This window comes from Mustela nivalis (assembly GCF_964662115.1).
Source record: "Mustela nivalis genome assembly, chromosome: 13".
Lineage (NCBI taxonomy): Eukaryota > Metazoa > Chordata > Mammalia > Carnivora > Mustelidae > Mustela > Mustela nivalis.
Genome location: NC_139032.1, coordinates 66988760 through 67004724, shown reverse-complemented (window position 1 = coordinate 67004724; position 15965 = coordinate 66988760). Strand labels below are relative to the sequence as shown.

Below are 15965 nucleotides of genomic sequence, written 5' to 3'. Positions count from 1 at the left end.
GATATAGGAAAGAGCCAACATTTATGGAAAATCCACGTGTGCCTGGTGCTGAACTGGGTGTGTGGGGTTGTTTGTTTTAATTATTGTAGGGGCTCCTGGGTGGCTCCTGGCTCTTGATTTTGACTCAGGTCATTATCTCAGGGTTGTGAGCTTGAGCACTGTGTCAGGCTCCGTGTTCAGCACAGAGTCTGCTTGGGAGTCTCTCTCTCTCCCTTTCCTTCTGTCCACCCCCACCCCTATCCCCCCATCCCGCTCATGCATACTTTGTCTCTTTAAATAAATAAAATCTTCTAAAAATCATTGCAACTTAATATTATTCCCATAATAAGATAATAAAGTGGGCACTCAGGAATCTGAGCTAGGGTTCAGCATTGAGGGTTTGGGCTACAAAACCCATGCTCTCTTTACTGTGTAGCAGCATCACCTCCCTTTAGAGATCACAGCTTCATAAACCTGGAGTGCTGGAAAGGATACAAAAGTTGTCTGGCCCATTGGTCCCCAAGTTTGGCCATACAGAGAAATCATCTGTGGGGTTATTATTGACGATAGAAATTCTGAGTCCTCAGCGCCAGGGTCTTTGGATCAGAATTTGTAGAGGTAAGACCTCAACGTCAGTGCTTTTATTACATGCTTTCTGGGCCGTGGTCTGTAGTTCAGAGTTTAGAAATCATTGGCTAGTTCACATTCTCTTATGATGTTTGAGTCTCTGCCATACTATTTCTAGTAATGGGGAACCCATCATCTTTTGATCATTTGGTCTTAGATGACTTATCACGATGCTGGCCTACTCAGAGATCTGGGGGCCATCCACCTGGAAGAACCCACCTAACATGCTCCCTGTAGATTCAGGACACATTTCTTCTCTGGTGTTCTAATGTCCTACCTTTAATTTGAAAATGATTGTCTGGATTGATAGTTCTCACAACTGGGGACGTGTTCTCTGGTGAAGAATGCCTTCACTCCCAAGTGACTGGCAAAGTATTACTGATAAATGCAGCTTTTACTTTTTGTCTTCAGGGGCTAACAAGCCACTCAGTAATGTAATAATCATAGCGGTAATGGTTGCTCTCATCACATGGTGCTTATACTGTTCTCACTCCCGTTTTTCAGATATTTCTCAAAGTGGCTGAAGAGAGCGGGGTGGATGCGGAGACCTCCGGTAAGCCTCTGGGGCAACTGTACGCTCTCTGGGCAGTGCCTCCTGTAGGCTGTCTTAGCTCACCAGTAGTGTGCCTTTCCCTTTCACTTGTTTTATCCTATTCTTATTTTTAGTGTATACATTTGTGGCAGATGAGGATGGCTTGTTTTGTTACAAATAAAATAAAATGTGGGATTCTTTCCTTTTGCCTGCAGATGGCACCTTGCCAGCAAGACGAAACAGAAGGGCCTTTGGAGACAAGCAGAGCTGCCTTCGCCCATTCACTGAAGATGATGCTGCTGATCCTAATGATTCTGATGTAGACCCAGGTCTGTTTGGGCGAGATTTGTGTCCCATTGTTTGAAAGTGAATTCTTGCCTAGTATACTCCCACATTTCCTTTTAACAAACGGCCTTGAGCATGGATGATAGATGCCTACAGGGTCCAAAGGGAAGTGGGAAGTTGAAAAAAGCTGCATTCCTTACAACATTGGGCAAACTATCAAACCTGAAGGATCCCACCCTCCTCACTTTCTTCATTTAGTTGAGATCTTTCACTTGAGAGATGTATAAAAGGACGGCCCCTCCGTCTTCTGAATCCATTGATTATCTTTTCTGTGCAGACCCAGTTTCTTGTCTAGATAGGGTGTTTAAATTGTTAAATAAATATTCTTTGAATGGGTGAATGATTTTTGAACTAAGTCACCTTTTAGGGCTAATTGTACCTAAGACTTAGATATTCTGGTAGAGTGTGTCCCTGTGTGTTTGACTGAGACCGAGAAAGGGAGGCAAGAAGTCAAGCAAATATTGGTAAGATGTGAAAGCACCTCAGTTAGGAATCATTAGTTTAGGACAAGGATTTTTGTACAATTTTATACAATTTTGAGATACAGAAACTTTTTTGGCTCTCCCAGTCCTGCTCCTCTGAGTGTGTGGCCCTCATGTTTTCTGTGATTTCAGACATTGTCAGTACTTAGATCATTTGAACGTATCCACCTTTTACCAAAATAACAGATGGTAGGCAAATCAGCATTGTCTGTTTTCAATTCTGTCAGCCAAATGCATGGCTTGTCTCATAGAATATTCTGTCAAGGATGACGTGGTTCATCTGAATGGCTTGATGTACAACAGTTATGTGTGAACACTTCTCTTCAGTTGTCTCAAGGCACCTTCATTTTCTGCACTCCCCACACAAGAGCCATAGGCAGAAAGTGCCACTGTGGGGCATCTGGGGTCCTGACTTTTCCTGGGACAATGATTTGTCACGAAAGCCCTTGACTTCTGAGAGACTTTGGCTTTCAAACACAAGCCTCCATGAGGATGCTGGAGGGAGGAGCATGGTAATGTCAAAACTGCCTCAGATAATAGGTGACCTTTGGTGTTGGCTTCCTGCAGAATCCAGAGAAACAGACCTGCTCAGCGGGATGGACGGCAAAGGCTCCTACCAGGTGAAGGGCTGGAAGCTCACACAGCAGCAGTTTGTGGCCCTTCTGTGGAAGAGGCTGCTGATTGCCAGACGGAGTCGGAAGGGATTCTTTGCTCAGGTGACAAGTGCTGCTCCAGGCCAGCGACTCTGGCTTCACGGGTGGGCTGCGGACTCCCTGACCAGTGAAGGCGGGAGAGGGTCGTGGGTATGGGGTACATGCTGGAGCCAGACTTTTCGCCTTTCAATCCCAGTCCTGCTTCCTGTCACTCACGCATCTGTGGGCAAGTTACTTCTCTGTGCCTCCTTGTCCTCATCTTTAGAAATGAAGATAAGGTGCCTATGATGTAGGGCTGTTATGAGGATTCAAATGAGTGAGTGCTTAGAGTGGGCCTAGCATTTAGTAGTGCTGTGTGTGTGTGTGTGTGTGTGTATGAGTTTTATGGTAGAGGATGGCATAACAAGGACAGAGTTTAGAAACATTGGCTGGGCAAATTCAGTTTTCATAACCTGAGATGCACTTGACATATAAACTTCTTGGAATTGTGACTTTTCTGTAAGTCGATGTTTAACTGCAAATTGATAGAAAGGAGGCCAGACAGGTCAGAAGAAAATGGGCAAACAGAAAAGACTCATTACACTGTTGCCTATGTGTTGGTGTTTCCATGCTAAGGCACTTGGTCAGTAGGGATAAAGTTATCCTGCTGTATAAAATCGAGAAGTACAGAGAAAGCATCTGCAGAAATTCTTCCCTGCAGACTGTGCGGGTAATATAGAGAGTATGAGTTTGGAGCACAGAGACCTAGGTTTGAATTCTGGTTCTGCCACTTACTGTCTGTGTGACCTTGGGCAAGTTACTTAGTCTCTCTGAGATCAACTACTTTGTTTTTTGATTGGTGATAGGGTTGGAACAATAACGAACTGAGATAATTGTCATACAGTATTTTCTCAGAAAGAAGGATTTAGGTAATGACGCTTTTGGAGGCCATTCCATGGTGACAGGGTTTGCTGTTCCCTTTCAGAGCGTGGGATCTGACTGGGTCCGTTAGTCTGTAGATTACAAGTGAGATTACTGAGGCCACAGCGGGAGTGACTTCCCATGGATACACTCATGGCAGACACAGAACCAGGCTTTGTGTCTTCTGGCTCCTGGTGCAGGGCTGGTTCTGTTGGCCTTTCTCTGAGCTGAGCTGGGCTCATGGCCTGTCGTGGTCTTTCTTGGGTCTTCAGAAGGAAGAGGGCAGGACCCAGTGTTCGGAGTCCCCCTGACATGTGACCACCATTTTGTCTGTAAAGTTTTGAGCTTCCTGTCTCTGCTGGGTGACCACAGCCTCTGGCCTTGTGCTGTCAGCCTCCAGAAATGGCCTGGAGGGAGGAGGTTTTGGTTTCAGGATCTGCTGCTTCCCACCTGCCATGAATGCCTTGGTGGAGCTTTGTTCTGGGTCCTGTGGCACTCACTGCTTGCTGCCTGGTCTGGGAGGCTGGCTGGACTCTTAGGGGCTTGTGCCAGGCCCCTTTCTCTGACATTTGCCCCCCACCTTTTTTTTTTTTTTGCCATTTTCTTTCCCCCTCTCTCCTGGTTGTAGATCGTCCTGCCAGCTGTGTTTGTCTGCATTGCCCTGGTGTTCAGCTTGATCGTGCCCCCCTTTGGCAAGTACCCCAGCCTGGAACTTCAGCCCTGGATGTACAACGAACAGTACACATTTGTCAGGTGCGTGTTTGCCTTCTGTGCCCCAGGAGAGAAGAAAGCTCAGGCAGACCAAGTGTTGACACTGCTGAGGGCCTAGGGGAGGTGGACTCAAGAGTAACAGGGTGGGTTGGATTTTATCAGCTGTTCTAAAGCCCCGACACAAACTAATATCGTATGCAAAGAATGCCAGCGAACTGAACCTCCACTAACAGACCCACCTCTCTTCCTGCTTTTGAGCTCCTTTCTTTTTATTCTGCTGTCACTGGGAATGGTCATCGGTGTTTTACCTAAATAATCTGTCCTTGCAAAACATCTGTGAGGAAGCTATAGTCTGTGGGCTTTTCATAGCTATGTTTTAATTTTGTCATTTTGTCCTAGGGCTTCTGTACATGGTCACAGCTTTACACCTCCAGGTTCTTGTTTGCACAGTACATTTTGTGTATTTATTGTGTTACAGATATTAAAGAGTGTTCTTTAGAGAATGCTAGCTACTCTGTAACAATCCAGTGCTTCAAACAAAGGAACAAAGGAATTTCTCTACTTCCTTCCACAGAAATTTTCCTCAGTCTTATAATATTTGTAGACCTTTAGATGGGGAGAAGTATCTCAGTGATATAAAAGGGAAGCTTTTATGAATACACAAATCGGTTCTTCCTTCTCTAGCCTTGTGTTTCTTCTTGTTTGGATCACATTTCATGGATAATTCTGAAAGTATTTTTGAAAAACTGGTTCTTCACGAATTCCTTCACATTAAAGAAGTATAGATAGATAGATAGATGTGCATGGGTGTTTATACATGTGTGCACACCCATATGCACAACTCTATTCATTACAACTTACACAAGCCGAGAGGGCTGTCCCTTACCTTGATCTCAAATACACAATCAGTGTCCGCTCCTTTTGGGTACATTTTGCATTTTGCTCATTTCGGTGAAGAGAGCTTGGCACACAAGAAGTGCCTAATAAAGTATTCCATTCCGAAGAACAATTCTACTTCCCAGTTCCTGGTTTTAATGAATCGCTGAGCTGGCTGCCTCTCATGTACCCACAGTAATGATGCTCCTGAGGACTTGGGCACCCAGGAACTCCTGAATGCCCTCACCAGACACCCTGGCTTCGGGACCCGCTGTATGGAAGGAAATCCGATCCCGTAAGTGCCCCTTGAGCTCTGAGACCCTTGATCTCTGGATTGTCTTCTGCTTCTCACCTGGTTCGATGTCTGCTGTATTATGTTTATCAACTATGATAGATGTCACATGGTGACTAGGATCATTTGTCATTTGAAGCATTTTTTATTTAAAAAAAAAACTGATGTAATAACCTAACCAGAATCTAGGAATGAACAGAGCCAACTAGGAGAGTTTTCTGTCATCCTGCAGAGCAAAAGCATTACAGATATGTATTTGCTGCTTTAGAGATTAATATTTAATTCAAATAGCACTTTGTACAGATCCAGTGCTTTCCCGTTCTTCCCTTCTGCCATCTCCTGTACCTAAAAGCAGAGATAAGCTGCCATTATATAGAATTTTCAGTTTGATTTATCAGCTACTTCACTTTACCAACCTGAAAACGTGTTCTATATTGTTGTGTATAAAAATGGATATTTTCTTCTTTTGGGGTTGCATATTTTTGTACTTTCCTTCAAAATCCTTTTTTGGGGAAGTAGGTAGTATATGGATAAATGCGGTGAAATGCCTGTGTCTCTAAGTGGGCTGGGGGGAGGGGTGTGTGGAGGTCTTCATGCATAACAACTGTGAAGAGAGGTGAGTTTCCAGGTGACCCAAGCCAAGGCCCATGCAGGTTCCAGGCTCAGGTAGAATGAGATTCTGGCTCAGTTATAACACAGACTTGGAGGAATTATAGAGAGTGTGGAAGGGATAGGAAGATTGGAGAAGGACTAACTTGAATTCCAGGTTTTAAAGGGAAGTTACTGACTTTGCAAGTGGACAGACCAGTGAGCCAGGTACCTGGGCATGCAAGGTTTCAGAGCAGATTTCTAGATAGATAACTACCATGTCCTTGCTAGCTCTTATTATTGGATATTTACTAAACATTTGCTGGTACTTACTGCTTCATGGGTAAGTAAGCCCTAGCAGCCAATATCAGTTCCTAAAGAATGAAATGACTGTGATGGAAAAGGGCATGGGGACATCCTCGCTGAGGTCACAAGACTTTTGACTTTTAACATACCTGCATGTTTCATAGGGGAGGTAGAAGAATGAGATAAGGTGCAGTCATTATACACCGTTGCTGAGTAGTATGGACTCAGATAAGTGGCAGCATAGAAGGAGCTGGGTCTGGGCTCAGGGCTAGACAGGTTCAGACAGCGGAGGTCTGGTCCCTGCTGTCAGAGGATTCACAGGGTTGGGGCAGAGCACCGCTGTGTGTGTATGTGTGTATGTGTATGTGGGAGGGGGGTGATGGAAGGTCTCCATTCAGGCAGCTTTTCCTGAATTCGCATTCTAGGTTCCACCAAAAGGAGTACAACTGAGGGAAGTTTTACTGGGACATTGACTGTGGCATTGAGCTTTGTCTCAGCCAGTCATCTTGTGAAGTTTTTGGAGTATGAGCGCCATGTCTTCCTTTGACATTTCCATCAAGTTACAGTGCTTAGAGAGAACTAGAGAGCAGTGCACCGATTTTGATGTTTTTAGTACATAGAAGAATAACATAAAGAGTGTAGCTGTGCATTGTAGAACCTTGGAACTGGAAGGGATATTAGAAATGACATGTTTCAACATGTCATTTTGTACTTTTATTTGACTGGTGGAGAAGATAAGACCCTAGAGGGCAAGCGTGTTGGTGATGGTCCACAGTGATTCGGAGCTCGCGTCAGGCGTAAAGGCCTCATGATCCTTGCAGACAACCTAGTGCTTCATGTACTGAGCACCCTCACTGCGTCCCCTGCAAACCCCAATTCTGTCCTCATTTTATTTATTTTTTTTAATTAATTAATTTTTTTTTTAAGATTTTATTTTTATTTGTCAGAGAGAGAGACGGAGAGAGAGCGAGCATAGGCAGACAGAGTGGTAGGCAGAGACAGAGGGAGAAGCAGGCTCCCTGCCGAGCAAGGAGCCCGATGTGGGACTCGATCCCAGGATGCTGGGATCATGACCTGAGCCGAAGGCAGCTGCTTAACCAACTGAGCCACCCAGGTGCCCCTGTCCTCATTTTAAACCATGAAGTGAATCTTGCCATTCAGGGAACATTGAGCATAACGCGCCGACTCCTTCCCAGGCCCGTGTCATCTGGCGCCGGCTTCGCTCCACCGTCCTCCCCGTCATTCTCCCTCCTACCTCATCCGTGCCAGCTCACTGCCCTCCTGCTGTTCCTCAAACGTGGGAAGTTCTTTTCTTTTGAGGGACTTTGTACTTAAACCTTCCATTGCCTTTGCCTGTAGTGTTTCTCTCCCCAAATCTTTCCTTGGCTGCTGCTTTCTGGTCATTCATGCCTTGGAAGAAGAATCACCTTCCTAGGAAGAAGTAGTCTGTCTTCCCCTGATTCACTGTTCTCTTATTTTGCTTTGTTTTTGGCTAAGTGACATTTGCTTATTGCCAGATTCCTCTACAGGAGGCAGGGACTTTGTCTTATTCACCCCAGACTCTCAAATATGCAGAACACTGTCTGGCACAGAGTATGTGCTCACTGAATATTTACTGAGTGAACACAGGGGCAAGAGACCAAATGCTGGCAGACTGGATTGCCTGGAGTTTGGTACATGAGCGTTTAGGGCTTCTTTGTGTTCCTTCATCCTTAATTATAAGGTGCGTTTGCAGCTTACAGGTCTGTGGAGAGATCAAACAAATGGTGAGGGCACAGATGCCTGTTTGTGGTTGTTATTGATTGGTCTGTGCTCCTGAGGCTCCAGGAAAGGCCAGGTCCTCTCAGGTGATGCTACCTTTGATGTCCTCCCTTTGCAGAAACATGCCCTGCTCCGTGGGGGAGGAGGAGTGGACCACTGCCCCGGTCCCCCAGACCATCGTGGACCTCTTCCAAAAGGGGAACTGGACGATGGAGAACCCCTCACCCACCTGCCAGTGTAGCAGTGACAAAATCAAGAAGATGCTGCCCGTGTGTCCCCTGGGGGCAGGGGGGCTGCCTCCTCCACAGGTGAGTCGCTCTCCGTGACTGAGCAGATGGCAGTGCAGGCGGGCTGGGAGCTTCTGCTGGGGAGGAAGGAACAGCTGACCTATCCTGTCAGGGGCTTGTCTTTCAGTCTTGAGCTTAATTCTTATCAGAGAGAATAGCATATGGGTTTTGAGGGGAAGAGAATTGGTCTGCAAGTTCCTATACCTTAGTGTAACTTGTTTCTCTATTTTGAAAAGTCAGCCTAGCTTACTTACTTGTTTGAGTTAAAACCAGATCTCAGCACTCTGGATCTGTGGGCTCTGGAAGGCACAGTCTGGTTTCTCCCACTGAGGTAATGTGACACAATATCTTGTGACAGACCCGGCTCCATCCCTGCTTGTGCCACAGATGAGCTGGTGACCTCAGACAGGCCGCTCAGCCCCTGGGCCCGTTTCCTCACCTCTGAATTAGGGAGACTGGTCCATGAGACTTCTGTGGGTCTTAAAACTCTGACAGTCTTTGAGACTGTGAGTGTGGGGGGAGCAGTTCTGAGCCTTTTTCTGAGAACAGTTTCAGGAAGAGGCATGCTTGTGATCGCCCTCTGTTGCTTTATCAGCATCTAGGTTGCAGGGTGAGGACAAGCAATTGTAAATGGGTGTGAGAACTTGAGCCCTGGTTACTTCTCTTTAAAATAATAGTGTATCTAAAAAATAATACATTATATGTTAATAATAAATAAATAAAATAATGGTGTATCTATTCATCAATATAACTCTAATGAACCAAAGAAGTCACCGGGCGGAGTCCGTGATACTGCTCCCTGAGAGTCTCGGTGTCTGTAACGAGTCATGTTCCACTGTCTATTGTTGAGTATCTCGGAATAATTTCCTGGGGGACATCTTGGTTTGGCATAAGTGAACAGCCAATGGTGAGGGCAGAATGGACTAGGCCTCAGTGTTTGGCTGATGGCAGCACCTTGGCTCTGTGGACAAGTCTGGTCACACTGTGATCCATGATCAAGAAACATGTGTCATTGTAGTTCTTAATCTTTTTCTTTCTTCATTCCTGTTTCAATTGTGGTCCATAAAGACATTTGTGCTTGTTTTTTCTATGATGACAGAGAAAACAGAACACTGCAGACATCCTTCAGAACCTGACGGGAAGAAACATTTCAGATTATTTGGTGAAGACCTATGTGCAGATCATAGCCAAAAGGTCATTATTTACTAAACTTGGCCCTTTTTTCAGTCCTGAATAGGGGAATTAAATGTTTAAAAATAGCTTAATTCTGGGGAAAAATATCAAATTTTGGCCTGATGTTGGCTTTTGGAAGTTTAGGATATTCTCCCAACCTAGAACAGATAAATTTTTTGAAGTTTTAATTGTCAGCATCAAGGAAAGGCAGCCTATATCATTGTAGGGCTGTGCAAGAGAAAAATTCCGGAGAGCAGATGTACAGTATTGTGATTATAGTTAGCAATACCAAATTATAAACTCCAAAGTTGCGAAGAAACTAAATTTTAAATATGCTTACTACAACAAAAGGGATGATGATTTCAGGACATGATGGAGGTACCGTGGTAATCCTATTATAATATCTAAATATGTCTTATCAGACTGTTATACGCCTTAAACTTATATCGTGTTCTATGTCAGTTATATGTCAGTAAAAAAGTAAATCTGGCTTCAAATTTGAATTCTGTTACTTACCATCCGCTTTACCAGGAGCAGCCAGTTGTCCTTGAAAAAGTCTTCATTTGTAGAGTATGTGATATTCTTACTATTTTCTGGTTGCTCTTATTAGTTTGTTGTGTTAATTAAATGACATTGATATGTATAAAGTGCTTCTCATGAATGGAATGTGTGGTAATGTGGATGATACTTGGCATTATCAAGTGAGCCCTGGGCCAGCTCAGTGGCCTAACATGGCTGTGGAGGTTTGGAACAGCCCCGAAGTTTCTGAGGCTATCAAAGCACAGTGTTGAACACTTACTTGATGCCCAGGAAATGTTTGTTAGGCTTTTTTGGATTGTTAGGCTTCTCTGTTAGGTGTTCGCAGTGACTTTAAATGACAGGGGTATGCTTCAAGAAAGAGGCATAACATTTCCACGTCCTCCATAGTTGATGTATTACCTTGAATTCAGTAAGTTTTGGGGCACCTGGCTGGTTCAGTTGGTAGAGAAGATGTTTTTAAAGATTTTATTTATTTATTTGACAGAGAGAGAGAGATCACAAGTAGGCAGAGCAACAGGCAGAGAGAGAAGGGGAAGCAGGCTCCCCACCTAGCAGAGAGCCCAATGTGGGGCTCAGTCCCAGGACCAAGAGATCATGACCTGAGCCCAAGGCAGAGGCTTAACCCACTGAGCCACCCAGGTGCCCCGAGAATGTGACTCTTGGTCTCAGAGTAATGAGTTCAAGTCTCACATTGGGCATGGAGCCTCCTTAAAAAGAATTAAAAACAAAACAAAACAAAAAAAGCTTTTAGTTCAGTCACATCTTTGTCTGTAAGGTGGTTTTTTAAGTGGTTTAATCCAAAGCATGATTTTCATATAAATAACAAGGTTTTAAGATGGGGAGAAGGAAAGTGACTGGGGTGGATGTCCTTCTATGCGTACCGCCCCTGCCCAAGACTGATCACAGGATTCTTTCTATCCTGGCTTGTCTCCTCAGGTAGATAGTAACTTCTTTTGTATCATCAGGAATACAGGAATACGATCAATGTTTCTTTGAACTGATTTTTCGTTTCTTTTTCTTTGGCTTCTGCAGTTTAAAGAACAAGATCTGGGTGAATGAGTTTAGGTAAGTTGATCTCTTTCTGTGCTAGCCCATATTTTGTCTGGACTCCTGTAGTTCAGAAGGATGACTTTGATACTGGTATCTCGGGTCCCAGCAAGTTGGGATGTGGGGATTGTTTTGCCCTTGGTGTTTCTGCTCAGTGCTCAGCTGCCGCTTTAGATGCCCTTGAAACATGTGGCATTCTGATCCCCATGAGGAGATTCAGTGGTTCCTTGAAGGTCTCTAGGGATTTAGCGGGGAAGCATGGTGTTGGAAGGGAAGTACCTTACTCTGTTTATACTTCCCCTCCTTCCCTCCTTCCCCCGCCCAAATCAGACTCCCCGTGGGCCCTGGGGACTCCGGAACAATTTCTCAGGCCTTTAGAATGAGACCAAGAAGGTCTTGGATGAAATAAGAGGCATCAAAGCTATTTAGTGCCACAGTATTTGAAATTCTCTCTCTTTCTTGGTTTTGAAGGAACAGGCGGCACTAGGGAAGAAAGGCAGGAGCAACCCTTGACGCCAGTTTGTCCTTCTAGAGAATGAGAAGCCTTCTATGGCTGCCTCCAAACTCAGCTCTGTCACTGTTGTCCACCTTCCCTCTTTTCCTTTTTCCCAGGGGCCAACACCCATAGAACTCTGCACAGAGCAGATACTGACTGGGGCCCCTAAAGTGCCTTTATGCTAGGAAAGGCCCATGGCCTGTCTCTAAGCCTCCCTAGGCTACTCTGGTCACTGTCCTCCCCTAACTCCCCGTCTCCTTGCCTTGACACTCAGAGACCCATGTGGAAGGGCAGACTGGGGTCACTGGGGGAGGGGCAGCAGGAGTATCTATGAGATGAAAGACACCTCACTCTGTGTGTAATCCCAGAGCAGCTCTTTCCCACTTGGGCAGTAACCCTAAGAATCAAGAGATTGCTGGAAGACATCAGAGGAGGCCAAGATGAAGCTTTCTCCAAGTCTAACTTTTAACTTTGGTCTTGCTTCGAATAAACATTCACCTCCATGATGCATACACTCCTTCATGTGATGTCTGCTGCTGAATGATACTGTGTATGGCTCTGTCTTCTAATGTCAGGCTGTCCTTTTAGGTATGGAGGGTTTTCCCTGGGTGCCAGTAATTCTCATTCACTTCCTTCAAGTCAAGAAGTTAATAATGCCATCAAGGAAGTGAAGAAGCACTTGAAGCTGGCCAAGGTAGGTATCCATCCTAGGACGTGTCAGAAAGATGGGCCCAGAGTTGCCACTAAGTGGGAGTAGTTGGCAGGTACATCTAATCACCTTGCCACTTACTGTTTTTAGGACTGAATACAAAGCTGATCTTGCACCAGCCAAGACTGAGCTATTCAGTATATATTTAATATCTGAAAACATAGATCAAAAAAAATTCAGAGGTTTAAAAGCTCTCAGTATAACTTCCTTTATGAATTTAGCCAGTAGGTAAATAAACTGGGCTTCGAACATACTTCCCTGAAACAATCACTGGTTACAAAGGAAATGAATCATTTCCTTTACACTGATGGCAGGACCTCGTAGGCTCTCACTTCATTTCTCAGGGTTTTGAGTTTCCCGTTTTCTAAATGAGAATGAGGGTTCTGTGGGCCTGGATTCCAGGATCATGGTATCCATAATAATCCTAGAGTCTGTATCTCCAGTTTTGAGGCCCAGATCCCATGTGTCCGACACATCTGCCCACTGGGCCTAGTTCTAGATCTTTAGAGGACCCCTGGGGAACATTTTGAAAGATGCTCCCCACCCAGTTAGGCAAGACCTCTGCCCCTGGCAACTTGGAGTCCCAGGGTGTCCCTGTGATTCTTTCAAAAACTTGTGGTTTATGGCAACACCAATGCTTTAGATTTCTGGTCACTTGTTTCTCGGGCGCCCGTCCTGCTGTAGTTTCCTGTCTTGCTCGGCTGAACAAGGCAGCAACGACGTTGCCCTTCACAGGGTTGTCCTGTTGCCCTTCCCTTGTGAACCATCCCAACTGAGGCAGGTTTCTGTTGTTCACAGGACAGTTCTGCCGATCGATTTCTCAGCAGCCTGGGGAGGTTCATGACAGGACTGGACACGAAAAATAATGTCAAGGTGAGGCCCTGTGTTCCGGTAGCTTCTTGATGAACAGTAGTACTTTAGTATTTTCAGCTCCTAATGTTGATAGGCATATTCAGGACAGAAAAGAGCAGGCTACTAATTTTACCATGGAGCCCAGACAGTATGATGATAAAGAGAATTGGCTTTCCAACAGATGTACCAACTGAACCGCTGTGACCTTGACCAAGTTACCTAGCCTATTTAAGCCTCTGTTTCCTAATCCAAGAAACAGAGGCAGGAGTCATGTTTTAAAGATGTGGTAAGGATTGAGTGAGTTGAAGATCAGAAGTAGCGCAGTGGCTGCTGTTACCTCTTTGCCATGTTCTCTGACCCTAATGTTTTCTCTTGGTGTATGGAATTCTAAAAATGTCTTGCATGTGCACCGACCTCCAGGAGCAGGATTTGGAAGCATTACTTTGTACCTGGCCTCTTTTATTCAGGTGTGGTTCAACAACAAGGGCTGGCATGCCATCAGCTCTTTCTTGAATGTCATCAACAATGCCATTCTCCGGGCCAACCTGCAGAAGGGAGAGAACCCCAGCCAGTATGGGATTACGGCCTTCAACCACCCCCTGAATCTCACCAAGCAGCAGCTCTCAGAAGTGGCTCTGTAAGCGTGGCTGTATCTAACTGGGTGGGGGTGAGGACAGGAGAAGCTGTTGGTGGGACCACCATGTTGGGGAGGGAAGTGTGAAGCTGCTTGTGGAGTACCAGCTGAGGATACAGTTGCATTATGAATCCAGGTTCTGGGCAGAAAATGATCGCTTTATGAATCGGCCAGCAGGGAGTAAACTGCAGAAGACCAAGGATTTTGATGGATAAAAACCATTACATGTAGGGAATTTATATAAAGTAAAATTGTCGGTAAAATCCTAAAATAATTTAACTCATCATTAACACAGTGTTTAAGAGAAAACTAGCTCTTTTAGTTTTGAAACCACTGTTTGTAAACTTGGTGAAACATGCTTTTATCAGCTTGTCCTTTTAATTCCTGAATCAAGCTTGTGTGTGTGTGTGTGTGTGTGTGTGAGAGAGAGGGAGAGAGAGAGAGAGAGAGAGAGAAAGAAGTTTAAAGCCAGTATGATACAGTTTAAAGTGCGTAACCTTTGGAATCATAGACATCTGCGTTTGACTCTGGTTTTTATATTTCTAGATGTATGGTGTTAAATGAGGCAATTCATGTAAATTGCCAAGTCCAGCACTCAGCACATTGTTGATATTCAGCACATGTTAGATTCTTTCCTGTGTACAGCGTGTGGCACAGCTATTTCTGTTTAACTCCTGTAGAATACCAATACCACTAGGATCTTTATACCAATACCACTAGGATCTTTATACCAAGTTAAAATTAATGCATATAAAAATAGTTTTATGTTATATTTAATGGACTTATAACTATTCTCCTTTAGTAGAATCTGATAGAATTTTTGCTGTGTGTTCAGTCAATATGCTACACACTATTGTTTTCAAATTTATTTATAGCCAAAAATTATTTGAATAGTTTAATCCTAATACTTCTGCTTTATTTCATTTTTCAGGGTACACTAGTCCTATATGTGTGAACATTTACAACTTAATGCTCTTCAGGGTCAAGAACAGAAGGCCAAAGTGAATGCCTTTTGGCCATTCTTAGACTTCCCTTGATAATTTCATTATGGCAGTGGATTGTTTTTACTTAATTGAAATTAGTTTTGCATTTTAATTATTAGGGTTTTTTTATTTGAAAATAATCATCTTTAATGCTGAGTAAAATACGTTTGGTCAATTGGTTTTTCCCTCTGGGCAGTGCCTCACATCTCCGATATCTGTGTATGTGTGTTTGCATGCAAGCGTGCGTGTGTTCGCACGCGTGTGTGTGGGTGTGTGTGCAGTTGCATGCGTGTATATTGCTTGCTTGAGTTCTCAGCTGCATTAGTGGCCCCTCATATTGTCATTGTCTTTCTTTTTCAGGATGACCACATCAGTGGATGTCCTTGTGTCCATCTGTGTCATCTTTGCAATGTCCTTCGTCCCAGCCAGTTTTGTCGTGTTCCTAATCCAAGAGCGGGTCAGCAAAGCAAAGCACCTGCAGTTCATCAGTGGAGTGAAGCCTGTCATCTATTGGCTCTCTAATTTCGTGTGGGATATGGTAAGAACCTCTGTCTGCTGCTGTTTTATAAATCATTAGGGCCGTGGATTGGATGAAAGAGCCCCTGGCTTTTCTAAAATTGTTTTAGGTAGTCAAAAGGAATGAAAAAGAAAAAGGCAGAAGTAGTTGTATGTACACCCATGACACTAAACATGACCTCAAATACAGATCTGATCTCACATCACAGGAAAAAAATCTGTTTACACTGCAATGAATACCACGACCGTCACTACCACTAATTTCTTGAGTGACTACTTTTCAAAGTAACGTCGAGCCGGAAGATGCTTAGTCACAACCCAGTGTCTCTACCCTGTCTGGTAGGCTTTCACCTCCAGAAGCAGGGTGTTCTTTGCCTTAGTATGAAATCCGTCTTTCCTTTGAAAGCTCTATACATTTTACCCAGAGGCTTATCCATCCATTCCAAATATGTTTTTGTGCCAGCTCTAATAGATTGCTTCTGTTCAGACCAGTATGGAGGACTTCAAAGAATTCTGTAGTTCTGATTTTTGTAAAGTGGAGTTGAAATGTATCTCCCTTGACTTCTATTAACTGTAAGCCATACAGAACAAATTTAATCCTTCTCCCACCGCACAGCCCCTTGGGTATTTGAAGACAACTTTCATTTCACCTAAGTCTTCCCCATGTAAGATATAT

General features: G+C 44.3%; 1 protein-coding gene across 3 annotated transcripts in view; it reads left to right on the top strand.

Annotated features, from left to right (window-relative positions):
- The window catches only part of LOC309846239 (phospholipid-transporting ATPase ABCA1), a 128071-nt gene that overhangs the window by 95289 nt on the left and 16817 nt on the right, over positions 1-15965 (top strand). For all 3 annotated transcript variants that reach the window (XM_082695096.1, XM_082695095.1, XM_082695094.1), the window contains exons 26-37: positions 1111-1159; positions 1354-1467; positions 2533-2681; positions 4147-4271; positions 5302-5400; positions 8171-8360; positions 9439-9533; positions 11085-11117; positions 12184-12289; positions 13103-13177; positions 13624-13793; positions 15134-15311. In XM_082695096.1, coding sequence (XP_082551222.1) covers positions 1111-1159; positions 1354-1467; positions 2533-2681; positions 4147-4271; positions 5302-5400; positions 8171-8360; positions 9439-9533; positions 11085-11117; positions 12184-12289; positions 13103-13177; positions 13624-13793; positions 15134-15311 — 1383 coding nt within the window. The remainder of the gene's footprint in view (positions 1-1110; positions 1160-1353; positions 1468-2532; positions 2682-4146; positions 4272-5301; positions 5401-8170; positions 8361-9438; positions 9534-11084; positions 11118-12183; positions 12290-13102; positions 13178-13623; positions 13794-15133; positions 15312-15965) is intronic.